The sequence below is a fragment of the Malania oleifera genome, chromosome 11 (genome assembly GCF_029873635.1).
Source record: "Malania oleifera isolate guangnan ecotype guangnan chromosome 11, ASM2987363v1, whole genome shotgun sequence".
NCBI classification, from domain to species: domain Eukaryota; kingdom Viridiplantae; phylum Streptophyta; class Magnoliopsida; order Santalales; family Ximeniaceae; genus Malania; species Malania oleifera.
This window is the reverse complement of record NC_080427.1, coordinates 82,461,424-82,476,997: the sequence shown is the minus strand read 5'-3', so window position 1 is coordinate 82,476,997 and position 15,574 is coordinate 82,461,424. Positions and strand designations below refer to the sequence as shown.

The following is a 15,574-nucleotide window of genomic DNA, read 5'->3' as shown; positions in this document are numbered from 1 at the left end:
GTATAATTAGAATTGTCTAAAAGACCATTAAGAAAATTAACCCAGTTTACCCCATTTAAAAAATCAGTAAAAATTATTTTAACCCGTGAGGTTCAGGTGCCCAAATAGACACAGTCAAAAAATCATTTTTAAGAGTTTTGGGTGCCCAAGTTGAGGTTCAGTTGGCTGAATCAAAGTCAGTAGCCAAATGTCCGAGGTTCGGGTGTCCGAAGCTAAGTTCGGTTAACCAAACCGGGCAGTTCGGTTGCCCGAGCCTCTATTTGAACGTAAACATACGGTCGCCCGAGTAATTGAAAAGTGCTCTGAAAAGCATTCGGGTGCCTGAGGAAGATACGTTCAAAAGAGGTTCGGATGCCCGAAGTTAAGTCAATATGTTGACTTTGTTTGGTTGCCTGAGCCAATTTACACGGCATAGGTTCGGTCACCCGAACCCTCTCAACCTTTTCAATTTAAGTCCATATTTTATCTACTTTTAATTTCTCTAATAATATATGTGATATGGGGACTTTTGTGCATTTGTTTAGAAACCTAAGGTCTTTCTATTATACTGGAGAAATCCCTAAGGTCTGTGTAGGTACCTAAAGTCCAACTATGGTCATTTTGAGCATACCTACCTACCATGCATGATGTAAATTATTACAAGCCATACACGCGCATAGTCCATAATAAATTACATCCCAGAATGAAGAAATAATCAAATGAATACAAAATACAACACATATATCTTCATTCTTTGGCACGAACACCTCACGCCATCATGATATGACTTTCAGTCCTAAAGCGCACAAGGTGAACCTGCATGCAATTCTCAGTGCAAACAATAGTACCAAGAGTATTTGTCATAATCAAAACTAGGTGTGACCAATAAGGTCAATAGTCAATAACAAAATATTCATACTATTAGTAAAGAGTTAACACAGGCATTATCACACAAGTTCCAAAAACTTTGTGAGGCACATTAGTTTGTCCTAGTGTAAGGTCGTCGGCACGTATTTTCATCTTGTAAGGATGTCCAGGTCATAGAATTAAACAAACACAATATATACATATATATATATATATATATATATATGTGTGTGTGTGTGTGTGTGTGTGTGTGTGTGTGTGTGTGTGTGCAGCTCAACACTAAAACTACATACCCAAACAATTATTATTCAATCAGAGGAATTCAACAAGATGTTTGTTACTATCCAAGTGTGAAAAAAAGATTCCACAAATAAGTTTAACTCATACTGATTCCCACAACTTGTGAAAATTTGTACATGAGGAATAGATATTTCATACCTTATGAGCTGACTTGGCAAGTGCTCACATATCATAGCTTGTATGTGCATAAGAAACCAATTTTAACCACACAATGCAAGCGAATAGCATTAATGTGACACTAGATAAGACATCTGAATCACCGCGCCCAATGACTCTCCACATGGCCTTGTGATCGGGAACTTCGCTGTGAACCCTGCGGTAGCTGTCGTTCGCGAACATCAATGCAGGGGCTTGAGCATTTTATGTTCTGTAGTTGAAGCTGAATTTTCACTAGTTCAACGGGAGCAAAAGGCTCTACAAGGCCTCTATTCCAATTCCCCCTAGGGCAACTCCTTTGTAAGAGGGAAGCTCTTCAGCTGCAACGGAGGAATCAAATGCTCGTGACAGCACTGTATAGATCTAGAAGACCATGGCATTCTGTAAGAGACAACATAAAAATTAGCCTTGATCAGCTCATTGGAATGAATTTTTTGGTAAGAACTACTCCACAGCTAGGAAAAAAATTTGTTTGCAATCTCTTTCATTATGACAGCTTTCCCTTAGTGGATGGGGATGGGTGTGTTGTCTCATCCTCAAAACCCTAATTGAACCACAACACCAACTAATTATGCCAAAGTTCATCCAAAAAGCCAAAATCATGTGTATTCTAATAATGTTTTCAGAATTTACTTCAAAACCCAAAAAGCAAAAATCAAAAAGACAAAGTTCCCAAATAGTGATAGCGTCCATGACATCAGGTTCATGGGATTGGGAACATATGAGCATTGGCGCAGCAATCATGATATAGTTCAAGTTTAATTGTATGTGTTATGATAAAAAAGCTCGAAGCCAAGGCATGCAAGATGAAATAGAGTTCGGGCTCAAGAATCTAAACATATTAGAGACATGCAAGATGAACAAATTAATAAAGAAGAAGATAGAAGAAGAAGAAATGGTGAACCACGCACTTGAAAAGTGACAGAGCTGAGGGGCGCGCCCATGCCGCGGTAAAGGGCAGTGGGTCCCTTAGCAACGAAGGTCTTGCGGAGGATGCCCAAGGTAGAACCATCGATTTTGGAATGCTGTTGCCTGATTTTGAGGGTGTCGAGGGGGTAGTCGGAGATGACGCCGGCCTTCCCCTTGAATCCTCCCACCACGAACTCCTTCCCCCAACTTTACGCGAGAAACTCTAGCCAGAAATCCATCCATTCCACAATCAACTCACCCCCTTTGTATTGCAACTATCCTTTTTAATGAGCTGCGTGCATGAAGAAGCAAGGAGGGAGGGCCAGAGGGAGGAGCAAAACAAAATTTGGGGAAAGAAGAGATGACAGGAGGGAGAAGGAGGCGGGAGTAGGAGAAAGAAGAAATTTGGGGAAAGTGTGGGGGATTTCAGATTTTGAGCATCGGTGATGGTTTCAAAACCGTCACTAATACCATATTATTAGTGATGGTTTTCCCAATTCGTCACTAATACCTTTAATTAATTTTTTTTTTATATTTTTTAAATAAAAACACTAATAGTGACAATTTCAAAATCGTCACTAATACCCTATTAAGGGACGGTTCTCTCAAACCGTCACTAATACTCTTAACTAATTTTTTTGTTATATTTTTGAAATAAAAACACTAGTAGTGATGGTTTCAAAACCGTCACTAATACCCTATTATTAGTGACGATTCTTCCAAACCGTCACTAATACCCTTAACTATTTTTTAAAATATTTTTAAGTAAAAAATACTAGTACTAACGGTTTCAAAACCGTCACTAATACTCCAGTATTAGTGATGGTTCTTCCAATCCGTCACTAATACCCTTAACTAATTTTTTTAATATTTTTTAAATAAAAACACTAGTAGTGACAGTTTCAAAACCGTCACTAATACAACATTATTAGTGACGGTTCTTCCAAACCGTCACTAATACCCTTAACTAATTTTTTTTTAATATTTTTTAAATAAAAAATACTAGTAGTAATGATTTCAAAACCGTCACTAATACCCTATTATTAGTGACGGTTCTTCCAAACCATCACTAATACCCTTAACTAATATTTTTTATTTATTCATAAATATTAGTAGTGATGGTTAGTTAATCGTCACTAATAAATGACTTTTAGTGATAAATTTAATCTGTTATTAATACCCTAAAATTATCACTAATATTTTCCCGAAAAAATTTTTGCGCGAAAATTGTTTACTGCGTTGTTTTTAGTGACAAAAGTATTAGTGATGATTCTAAAACCGTCACTAATGCTTACACTATTAGTGACGGTTCTTAAAAACCGTCACTAATACCAACTTTTAGTGACGAAATTGAATTTGTGACTAATACTTTCGTCACTATAGTTTTTTTGTAGCGTGACAAGACAAAAGGATGGCAAAATGAGTAAAAGTTGAAGGCCTTGAAGATCCTATTATCGTTGTATTTAAAATATTTATTCTTTATGAGTTTGTAATAGTAAATAGGGTTTGACTTGTAATAATCATATGCATCATCTACATGGTATGATAGTTACAAAATGAAAAATACTTAGAATGACCCTAGGACACTCACACATGCATATATATATGTATGGATAAATGATTAGGGTGATTGCATGATTAAATAGGACCAAAATGCACTAAATATGCATGTTTGGTCGACCGTACTTGAAAGTACAAAAACCTCCCGGTCGACTAAACCGGTGCCGGGTCAACCATTTGACCACTACCCGGTCAACCAAACTGGCCAGTTCATTCTCACTCGGTTGACCAAACTCCCTTAGAGTCAACAAATTAACCATACGGTCGACTGAGCCTAAAATGCAAGCCAACCACCTAGTCGACCGAGTTCCCACATATGAGAACTTAACAATCTAGTCGACCAAACTACGCTAAAAAGAAAAATCGCCCTAGAACCTCTATGTCCGGTCGACCAAAATTGTAGTTCAATTTATACCCGGTCAACCGAACTATGCACAACTCGGTCAACCGAACTTCCTTCGGTCGACCGGTGCTCTTGGGTTGCCTCATTGTTTTTATCGTGGTTAAAATAATTAAATGGGGTTATTGTGCTAAAATGTTTTTAAACTTTCCTAATAATTCCATAAGGGTCTTGAACGGTTATATTTTTGGGATGTCTATATATACCAGCTCATTTGGAATAATTAACATCGGATTAGCAGTCTTAATTAGGAAAAATCCTTTAAAATTAGAAATCCATTATACTCATTTTTGAGCCTCCAACATTCATTCTTACCAGATTTTATTGCTCAAATATCTCTATAAGTATGATTGAGTGTTCTTCTCATTAGGCTTAAGCTCTCTCTTGTTCTTGTTGATTAAAACTATTTTATTAGAGAGCTAAGCTTGAAGGTTGCCTAGGAGACTTTCTTAATAAAGTCCTTCCTAGGAATACTTCATTGAGTCTTTGAGTTTTGCATTGTCATTGCAATACTCAAGGAGTTCACTTTGGATTTTGATTGAAAATATTTTGCAAATCATTTTCAAAATATATCTTGTGCTTATATTTAATAAATATATATTTTGAGATATTTGCTTAAGTGTCAAAAGATCTTTGAGAGTAGACACTAAGACTACATTAAGCTTATCATATCTTATCATTTGGTAGTGTATGTGATTGATTATATTGGTACACATCATCTTATGTAAGGAGCATTTCCTTGTACACAAAATTTTATATACATTGGTTGTAATCTAGGCACGAGCCTGAAAAGGGAGGCTAGCCCTGTTGAATAGTCCTAGACTGGCTTAGACCCGGTTAGGAAAGTTAGGTGCGCCATCTTGGTAAGGTTTGTTGGTTGAGGTTAGCCCTTTGAATTGACCTGGTTGTAACTGATGTCGCTCCACCCGTTAAGTGAGCCTTTAGTGAAATCCTCGGGCTCTGTAATTTACATTTCTACATGTGTATGTTATAGTTTGAATGAAGCGCATGATTTAATTTATGTTTCTTATATCTATCTTCGCATTTGGGATTGTATAGAAAGACCCTAGGTTACCAAATCATATTGACTTCTGACTTAACTTAGGAGAAAAGTTTAAAATTCCAATTCACCCTCTTTTGGGAGTACACCAATTATAACAATTGTTATCAAAGCCTCATGACATTGACTTAAACATTTTTACTAAAAGATCGACATGACTCTCATTGGTGTATCCCCATTCGGAGAGGGATAGTCACCTACCAGTCCTCCATTGTTTTGTGGTGTCGATTTCACCACCTGGAAAAATAGAATGAGTGTATTTTTAAAATCTATGAGTTGGAGGGCCTGGCAGGTGATTGTCAAAGGAATTTGTATGCCAGTAGAAAATTATATAAATTTGATGCATTCAAATTCATATGTCATGGACATGTTATATCTTGCTTTAGATTCTAATATTATCGTTGAGTTTGTGGCATGTCATAGTGCACAGGAAATTTAGGATGGACTCAAAATGAAATATGGAGAATCCTAGGAAAAGGAGACCATCACTCCAAAGGTGTCATGTTCAGATGATCTTGGAGTGGTAAATGATTGGGTAATTGCATTAACAGAAAGTGAGGTATATGAATCTTACCCTACCTCATTTACTGATTCATGTAATGAACCATGTGAGGATTCTTATGCTGAAACTTGTGATATATCATATGTTGAATCATCAGCTGCCTCTAATGACTACTTTGACGATGACATATGTATTAATTCATGTGATGATTACTGTGATGATTCTTGTGCCAAATCATGTGATGTGTCAAATGTTGAATCACCTGTTGTATTTTGTGATAAATCTGTTGATGATGCATGCAATGATATATGTGAAAATGATTGTATTAAATCTTATGTTGAATCATGTGCACGAAATCTTGAAAGCATGGCTTGTAATGAAAAACTAGAAATTGCTTTAATGAAAATGCATAAATTTCTAGGTAGGGTATCTGAGAAGAAAATGTTTTTGAAAAATGAAACTAATAGGTTTGCAAAGCAATTATAAAAATTGAAGGAATGTCATGCTATCCTTGAGAAGAAAAAGATTAAGAAGGTCTTGAAAATCATCTTCTTAGAAATAAAGATTGAATATGGTTATGAAATGATTTTCAAATCCAAAGATGGAATGTATGGATCAAATAAACCCTTAGGGGTTAAAAGAAATAAACTTTTCAGAAAGGGTTCATGGTTAATTCTTCAAACCCACAATCATGCTAAGACAAGTAAAAATGGAAGAGGCTTAGACAAGAAATTGATTTGGGTAATCATGAAGGAAAACCCCATAAGACTTAAGAAAAAGTGGATTCAAATTGAAATTATCTTCTAGTTAATCTTTCCTTAGTTTCTATGTTTAGGGGTTGTAATGACTGTAAGTCTGGGAAGTGGTCTTCACTTAAAATATCAAATCTTGGTATATACTTTAACTATGTAATATTTTTTTATCAAGAACCGTTAGAGAATTACGTTAGTGTGGAAATTTATGTAATATATCCAATCTGAAGTCAAGGAGGAGTTTTTAGTCAAAATTTGGTCAAATATGAAAAATTGACCATGCACGGTTGACTGAGCATTGAATGAACTGGAACTACTAGTTGACCGGCTCATTAACTTTGATCGTGTGGTCGACCAACCCATTTAAGCTTCACAAATTCGGTTGATCGAACTCATCGGTCTACCCTCGGTCAACCAAACCGAGAACCGTGCGCCTACCTCGGTCGACCTCCTAATTCAGTACAAAGTCGAACACTGTCGGTTGGTGAGGAATTTAAATGGTTGGTCGACCGAAACTATTCTTGGTCAATCGAACCTCGATGCTTATATATGCCTCTCACGTTCAGAACTCATTTTTCATTAGAAAAACTTTAGAGTTCCTCCATTGTTCCTCTAAATATCATCCCATACTCTTAGACTAATACCAAACACATCTCCTCTAGGACCCATGGCTCATGATGATGATCGTATCTAAGCCCATGATATGGTGCATGCTGAGGACAATTGGTTTTTATCAAAATGTGCCAAAATCAGATATGTGTAGGAGTTTCGCCCAAAATAAGCTATTTTTGGTAACATTCTGGATCTTGAATTTATGGAACATTTTGGAAATATTATGAAAATGTTCCAATATCCGGGGTGGAAGACCTTTATCTATTATCACCCTAGTGGCCATTACCCTACCTATGTTAGGTTGTTCTACGCTAACTTAGGTAACGACGAAATGGGGTATTTCTCTAGGGTAGTGAGGACAGATATTCAGTTTGATGTATATTTATCTAATGTTCTAGACATTAATCGTGGTGATTTTGAATGCTTGGACTCAGTAAGGTCCTAGATACATGAATAGGATTTTACTGTTGCCACTTTTGGTAATTTGACTATGTCTGATCCACTGGCCGCTAGTCATAACCCATCTCATTATAGGCAGTTCACCTTAGTGGCCAAGATTGTGCACCACTTGATTACATATAACATCTTGCCCAAGGCAGGATCTAGGGTGCATGTCTCCTTCCTAGACTGCTTTGTCATGCGGTGCCTATTTTCTCTGAAGAAGCTAGATTTACCCAGCCTAATAATACGGTGGATGATGGCCAAGATGATTAGGCACAGGATCATCATGCCATATGGGGGGATTTTGAACAAGCTATTTCAAGCAGTGGGAGTTACTCAATCCAATGTGGTAGTGCTGAAAAGGAGGAGGTCTGTAGATGTATTTTTCGCTGTCACCTTGAGACTGATGGGATATGAGCTGGTCGACAACATATGGTTGCCATATGGTGCGAGGGGTGCAGCAGCTCAAGAGGAGGCCCCACAGGAGTTACCACCACAGCCTATGCCACCGACGAACACTGATCTGATGGTTGTCATCACCAATCTTTCTGATTCCTTCGGGTAGTTCAGAGGATCAATATAGTCAGATCTTCGTGATCTAGCATCGTCATCCACTACACTTCATAATGAGTTTGGACAGCTCTCGATCTCTTTGGCAAATTGGTTCATGGAGATGGAGACGGTCAACTTTAGTGAGTTGAATGATCGGATCCAGGAGATGCAAGATGAGAGAGATCGGATGATGATGGATTTTGACTTCGATGCAAGTGATGGTACTGATAACGGTATTGATAGGGGTGACATTTAGTTTCAGGGGAGCATTCTACCAGATCAGGAATTGTTTTTATGACTCATTATCTTTTATATTCTCTGGTCTGTACTTATGAATCAGCTTACATTTTTCTATCTTTCTTTTCTCTTTTCTTACATACTATACTCTTACCTACTGTCCATTTTGGATTCTGCGAATAGTTGGGTTATCTGCTTTTATTTATATCTACTGGTATGTATTGATTTGGGAAAGTCGTAGTTGTCTATTTCTTAGGTATTACATGTTCCCATGATTATGTTTGTGTGTAACTCATGTATGTATATGCCTAGATGATAGCTTTCCATTCTCTTGTTGGATATTTTGTGATAACCGACATATAAATCATTGTCTACCAGATTAAATGCTTAGTTTAGAATGCCTCTTACATGGCTGATGCAGTTGATGTGAATTGCATGGTGGCAGTGGAATATAGGTTCTCGCATGCCCTACACTTATAATATACTAGCTGTTAGGAATCTTTTATGCAGGGTTATTTGGGAAATGTCGTATTTACAGATGGCATGCTGTCGACATTTTGGTGGACTTTTCCAACATAAAACCTTGTCCAATGATGATTATAATGAAATTAAAAGTTAAAATCTTTTTGAAAGGATGAGTGAAAACTCAATGCAAATTAAACCTTGGTTATGTGCTTTATTTTATGCCTTAATGTATGTCTTCTAATGCATGTGTGATCTATAGGGATGATTATACTGATTGAATTGTAAAGTGAATAAATCTCAATTCAGTATATTCTTTTTTTAAAAGACATAAAAATTGATTGCTTATACTTCTTGACATTCTTAATGAAATATTTATCCATCTAGTTTAAACCATTTATTTTATCTAAGCTTGGATTCAATCTGCTAGGGGGAGCTTTCACAAGAATTTTATAAGTCTAAAGCAACTAATATAACTATTGATATCTTTCATTGGCTTAGACTTTGTGAAAATTGATTAATGTTTGCAATGCACAATTCTTATATCTATGTCCTACTGATGTTTGTATATATGTTTTACATTTTGATCCTACTAGAACTGTTTAAGTAGTTGTAGATAAATTGCTAGGTCTTATAAACTCAAACAGGTCATTTTTTATACATGATTTGCTTTGGAAAGTCCTATTTCCAAACGACATGCTGCCAAAATTTTTCAAAAACTTTTCAAACTTATTGTATAAAAATGATTTTTACTCATTGCCTAAAACTGTAATTTTGATGGCCCTTTTTGCTATTGCCAAAGGGGAGAGATAAAGAGGCAAAAAAAGTTGGGTTAAAATTGGGATGCACTTAATGCATATTGTTAGAGGGAGCCTTCTAAGGCTATACCCATATTTTTTGCATGATGCATTTGTCATCATTAAAAAGAGGGAGATTGTTGACCTTATAGGTCACTCCCAGTTTTGATAATGACAAATACTTGGTGTATTTGACGCATGTTTGAGGATATGTGCATGTATACTGTTGGCAGGACAAAATAATGGCACAAGGGGTAAAAGTTGAAGACCTTGAAGATCCTATTGTTGTTGTATTTAAATTATTTATTCTTTATGGGTCTATAATAATAAATAGGGTCTGGCTTGTAATAATCATATGCATCATTTGCATGGTATGATAGGTAAGCTCAAAATGAAAAATACCTAGAATGACCCTAGGACACTCACACATGCATATATATATATATATGTATATATGTATGTATGGCTAAATGATTAGGGTGATTGCATGATTAAATAGGACCGAAATGCACTAAATATGCATGTTCGGTCGATCGTACTTGAAAGTACAAAAACCTCTTGGTCGACTAAACCAGTGCTGGGTCAACCATTTGACCACTGCTTGGTCGACCGAACATGGCCAGTTCATTCTCACCCAATTGACCGAACTCCCTCGGAGTCAACAAATTGACCATACGGTCGACCGAGCCTAAAATGCATGCCAACCACCTGGTCGACCGAGTTCCCATATGTAAGAACGTAACGGTCTGGTTGACCGAACTTGTTAGTTCAAAAGGTTCCCGGTTGACCAAACTGCGTTAAAAAGAAAAATTGCCCTAGAACCTCCATGTTTGGTCGATCAAACTTGTAGTTCAATTTATACCCAATCGACTGAACAACGCACAACTCGGCCAACCGAACTTCCTTCGTTTGAACGGTGCTCTCGAGTTGCCTCATTGTTTTTACCATGGTTAAAATAATAAAATGGGGTTATTGTGCTAAAATGTTTTTAAACTTTTCTAATAATTCCATATGGGTCCTGAAAGGTTATATTTTTGGGGACATCTCTGTATACCCCTTCATTTGAAATAATTAACATCATATTAGCAATCTTAATTAGGAAAAATCCTTTGAAATTTGAAAATCCATTATACTCATTTTTGAGCCTCCAACACTCATTCTTACTAGATTTTATTGTTCAAATATCTTTGTAAGTGTGATTGAGTGTTCTTCTCATTAGACTTAAGCTCTCTTTTGTTCTTGTCGATTGAGACTATTTTATTAGAGAGCTAAGCTTCAAGGTTGCCTACGAGACTTTGTTAATAAAGTTCTTCCTAAGAATACTTCATTGAACCTTTGAGTTTTGCATTGTCATTGCAATACTCAAGGAGTTCACTTTGGATTTGAATTGCTAAAATATTTTGAAAATCATTTTCAAAATATCTCTTGTGCTTATATTTGATAAATATATATTTTGAGATATTTGCTTGAGCATCAAAAGATCTTTGTTGCTATACCCTTGATTGAGATCATTACTTTGATACAAAGATCAAACAACTATTTTTACAAACCATTGTTGAATATCTATTGTGAGCTACTTTGATAAAAACTTATATTGAGAAATTTGGAGTATGCTTAAGATCTTTGCTAGTGCACTGTGATTGAGAACATTATTTTGACACAAAGATCCTGTCATTTACGCTCTTACGTACTGGTCGCAATATTTGCATAAATCTTCGAGAGTAGACACTAAGACTACATTGAGCTTATCATACCTTATCATTTGGTAGTGTATGTGATTGATTATATTGGTACACATTAGCTTATATAAGAAGCATTTCCTTGTACAAAAAATTTTATATTCATTGGTTGTATTCCAGGCACGGGCCTGAAGAGGGAGACTAACCCTGTTGAATAGTCCCGGACTGGCTTAGACCAGGTTAGGAAAGTTAGGTGCGCCATCCTAGTAAGGCTTGTTGGTTGAGGTTAGCCCCTTCAATTGACCTAGCTGTAATAGGTACCGCTCCACCCATTAAGTGAGCCTTTAGTGGGATCCTCGGGCTTGGGAGCTAAAGGCGGGGACGTAGGTACAGTTGGCCGAACCCTAATAACATTTTGTGTGTGTTCTTTAGATTTCCGCAAGTTACATTTTTGCACGTGTATGTTATAGTTTGAATGAAGCGCATGATTCACTTTACGTTTCTTATATCTATCTGTGCATTTAGGATTTTATAGAAAGACCCTAGGTTACCAAATCATATTAACTTCTGACTTAACCTAGGAGAAAAGTTTAAAATTCCAATTCAGCCCTCCTTTTGGGAATACAACAATTCTAACAACTTCAATCCAATACTATTTAGATATATGAAACTCTTTAGGATCAAAAGACTTACAAACCATCTCTTGAAAAACCCTTGAAAATGATTTTGAAAAAATTGTATTTGAGTTTTTCAAAATAAACTAGAGTTTAAAAATAAAAAATGAAAATATTTGAAAAAGAATGGTCTGTCTAGCCAACTAACCATTTTTGAGCTAAGTTCAGCCAACTAACTGACAAACATAAATAATGAAAAACCTACCCAGCCAACTAACAAATTTGAACTAGAATTAGTTAGCCAACTGACACCCTAATCTGTCCAGTCGAGTGACCATTTTTGAACTAAATTCAGTCATCTGACTAACTATTTATTGAAATAATTTTTGGACAGACAGGATGTTGTTAGCCGCCTATCAAGCCGACTGACCTACACAAAATTTCACCCAGTTGAGTGAGTCAGCCGACTGACTCCACAGAGATTTTGAAATTCAAACTAAACGGGAAGTTTTTCAAAATTAATTCTAGGATTTCAAATCTTTTGTGAAATTAACAAAACACTCGACGTCAACTTGGTAAATAAGGAAACTCTTTCACAAAAGAGTCTATAAATACCTCCCTTGCTCAATGAAAAAAATACGCTCAAGCAATGCAAAGCATTCTAAGTTCATATTCTCCTAAATCCATACATTCTTACACTCTTGTTAGGAGAGCTCTACGAAATTGTTGGTTGATCAAAAGCCTTGGTTATAATTTCGCAATTAAGTTTTCTCTATCTATAAGAAAGAACCTTTGGTGACATCTAAACCTTGAGCTTCATATTTTCTATTAAGTATTTGCTTTGAAGTATATTACGTGCTCTAACTTGTACAAGTTTGCTCTATTTTGAGAGTGTTCTTGTATGCAAATTCTTACTTCCATTTCATAGTTCTTTGATGATTCAAGTTTGATTCAGATCGTTGGACCAAGCGAGGGGATATCGCTTAGAAAGGCATTGCTCTAGTCTAGTGAAGGAGTGTTTGAGAGTGGGGTATCGCTTGTGATAGTGTTGTTCCTGCCGAAAAGGAACTAGTTTAGTGGAATCCTTTGGTGGTTTGCCAAAGGCAAGGACGTAGGCTGGGGATAAGCTGAACCTCCTAAAAATAGTGGTGTCACTCTCTTTCCCTTATTTTCTTTAAATTCTAGAAAAAATATAAACTGTGTGGATGTTATAATTCTCTCAATCATTAAAAACAATGTGTATTGGAAATTAAATAAATCAAAGCTTAATTTGTTCTTGGGCTTTCAGAAACCAAAAGGGAGTACGTTGGTTAATCAATACTTTGCGGAAACCATAAGGGAGTACGTTGATTGGTTAACAACCCAAAACCTATTAACTGAAGGTTTATTTGAATTCTAATTTTGGAAAGTGCGATTGGAAGCTATTTTGATTATCAATTGAAAGGCCAATTACATTCTCTATAAGGCTTACATATTCATATACATAGGGCTACAAACAATCAAACTGAATATTGCCAAAAGAATTGCAAAGCATATATTGATTGGTTACTTATATTGTGGTTGATTGGTTTGAGTAGTTAATTGATTGTTTATTTGTGTTGTGGTTGTGGATTGAATAAAAGACTTAAACTTTTGTGTGATTGCTAAAAGAAGTCAAGAAATCTTTGAAAGAATTATAAAAGGTTAAGAATTCATAAAAGAATTTAAAATAAATTTTAATAACCCAATTCACCCCCGCTCTTGGGGCTACACCTTAGTTTTCATCCACACCTTCTTAATTTTTACATGCTTATTTCTAAGTGGATGGTCAAACTGGATATGGCCAATTTATTTACATTTGAAGCATATCATTCGACACCGAGAATCGTTAGGTGGAATTTGGGATTTTGATTCTTGGGTAAAATGTCTCAAATAAAGATGAGGTCGTCTCACATTTTGTATACCATTAAATCCAAGACCTTCTTTGCTAAGCGAGTTTCTTTGGGCCCCAAGTAGTTTTTCAAAATTGTGTTGGCCCTTAGTAAATCTAAGAACAATTTTGGAACTATCCTCCAATTTTCTCTCAAGTTTGGCAATTTTCAAATCTTTTTCTTTAAGAATCGAGGCATGAGAGTTCTTTGCAATTTCAAACAGTTTTGACCAATTTTCACATTTCTTTTTCAAAGCATCATTCTCCTTGGTCATTTTGTTTAACAATTTATATACACGAATATATTCATATTACAATTCTTTAAAAGTAGCCATGCTATTAGAATCACAATCATCATTAGAATAATATAAAGATAAGGAACAAGAAGAAAATACCCCATAAAATGATATGCTTGGAAATGTAAAATAAATAATAATAATAATAATAATAATATAATAGTAGTAATAATAATATAATAATAATAATAATAATAAATATATAAATAAATTAATTAAATTAAAATTAAATAATTAAATAATTACTATTAAACAATATAATATAATTATATATATATATATATATATACATAACCATTCCTTCGTGAAGAATCAGGAAGGATTCAAATTGAATCATGAGAGGAGACCCCCCAGGTGAAATTCCTACGCCCACTCACCTCTCTCTCCTCGTCACACGTCTCTCTCACTCCTCATCCTCTCTCCTTCTCTCCTCGATTTTATTGGCCTAACAAGCACCGGTCAAAAATCGAAAAATACCACTTGGCTCCATTCTCCGCCAACAACATTTTTACCGAAGTGGATTTGTCGTAGGAGCAACGTAAGCATATCTCCTGGGGTAAGGTATACTCCCTCTCTTTCCTCAATTTCTCTTTAAATCTTCAGCTAAATCGACGATCGGGCACCACCACGAGGTCCTAGTCTCGATCGTCGTCATTTTGGCCGATACGAATTTTCAATTTTGGGGTCTTAGGTACCATTCCAAAGCAAGAATGAGATTTAGGGAATTGAGCAAGTTAGTTATTTTTTGGAGTTTAATTGTTTTTATTAAATTTATGGACCTAGGAAATTTTAAAATAATATTTCATTTGAGGTTAAATTGATTGAACTAGGGTTATTAAATTTAGGGTTCAGGTGAGTGCGACGGGTATAATTTCGGGATCCCTGCAAGCATAGTTTAGGAAACCAAGTAAAGGGAATAAATTATTACAGTTATTTTGAGAACTACTGATTTAGTTAATACGTGAAAATGGGTATATGATATTTTGCCTGAAAATATTATAATATGAATATCAGATAAAGTTATGTGGCATATGATTCATATTGAATTGTGGTGTTTTGGTTTTTGAAATATAGGAGGTGATCAAAAGTCATAAATATTAATGAGCATTTTCTAAGAAATATTGATATGTGAAACATTGATATGTTTATGGGAAAATCATTATGAAATGAAGATATGTTTTACTGAGAAATGTTGAAACACGTGAAACATGATATATATACTCTATTATGAGATGATGAAATGTGCACAGAAAATGACGAGATTATTTTTATTGAGTTGAATTAAAATATACTGATGTGAGGATAATTGTGAATATTCAAACGAGAATATCAAAATGTGAATATTGTATTGTGAATACCGAAATATGAACAAAGAAAGGTGAATAATGCAATGTGAATACTATAGTATGGAAATTGAAATGCGATGATTGAATTGAGAATACTGATTGTAAATTATGGCAAACATGAACCTTGTAAAGTGCGAAAGTTAC

The 15,574-nt window shown here is 35.4% G+C and overlaps 1 protein-coding gene across 1 annotated transcript; it reads right to left on the bottom strand.

Moving 5' to 3' along the window:
• Positions 1-1,560: 1,560 nt before the first annotated feature.
• On the bottom strand, positions 1,561-5,815 carry LOC131167608 (mitochondrial arginine transporter BAC2-like). Its single transcript, XM_058126403.1, has 3 exons — positions 5,811-5,815; positions 2,214-2,418; positions 1,561-1,665 (listed from the first exon to the last, which is right to left on the bottom strand). The coding sequence occupies exons 1-3, from the start codon at positions 5,813-5,815 to the stop codon at positions 1,561-1,563; spliced, it is 315 nt and encodes a 104-aa protein (XP_057982386.1).
• Positions 5,816-15,574: the final 9,759 nt, after the last annotated feature.

Coding starts and splice junctions, on each gene's coding strand:
- LOC131167608 (XM_058126403.1), bottom strand. Junction 1,666..2,213: donor TCAGCTCTGTCACTTTTCAA/GTGCGTGGTTCA, acceptor ATGGTCTTCTAG/ATCTATACAGTGCTGTCACG.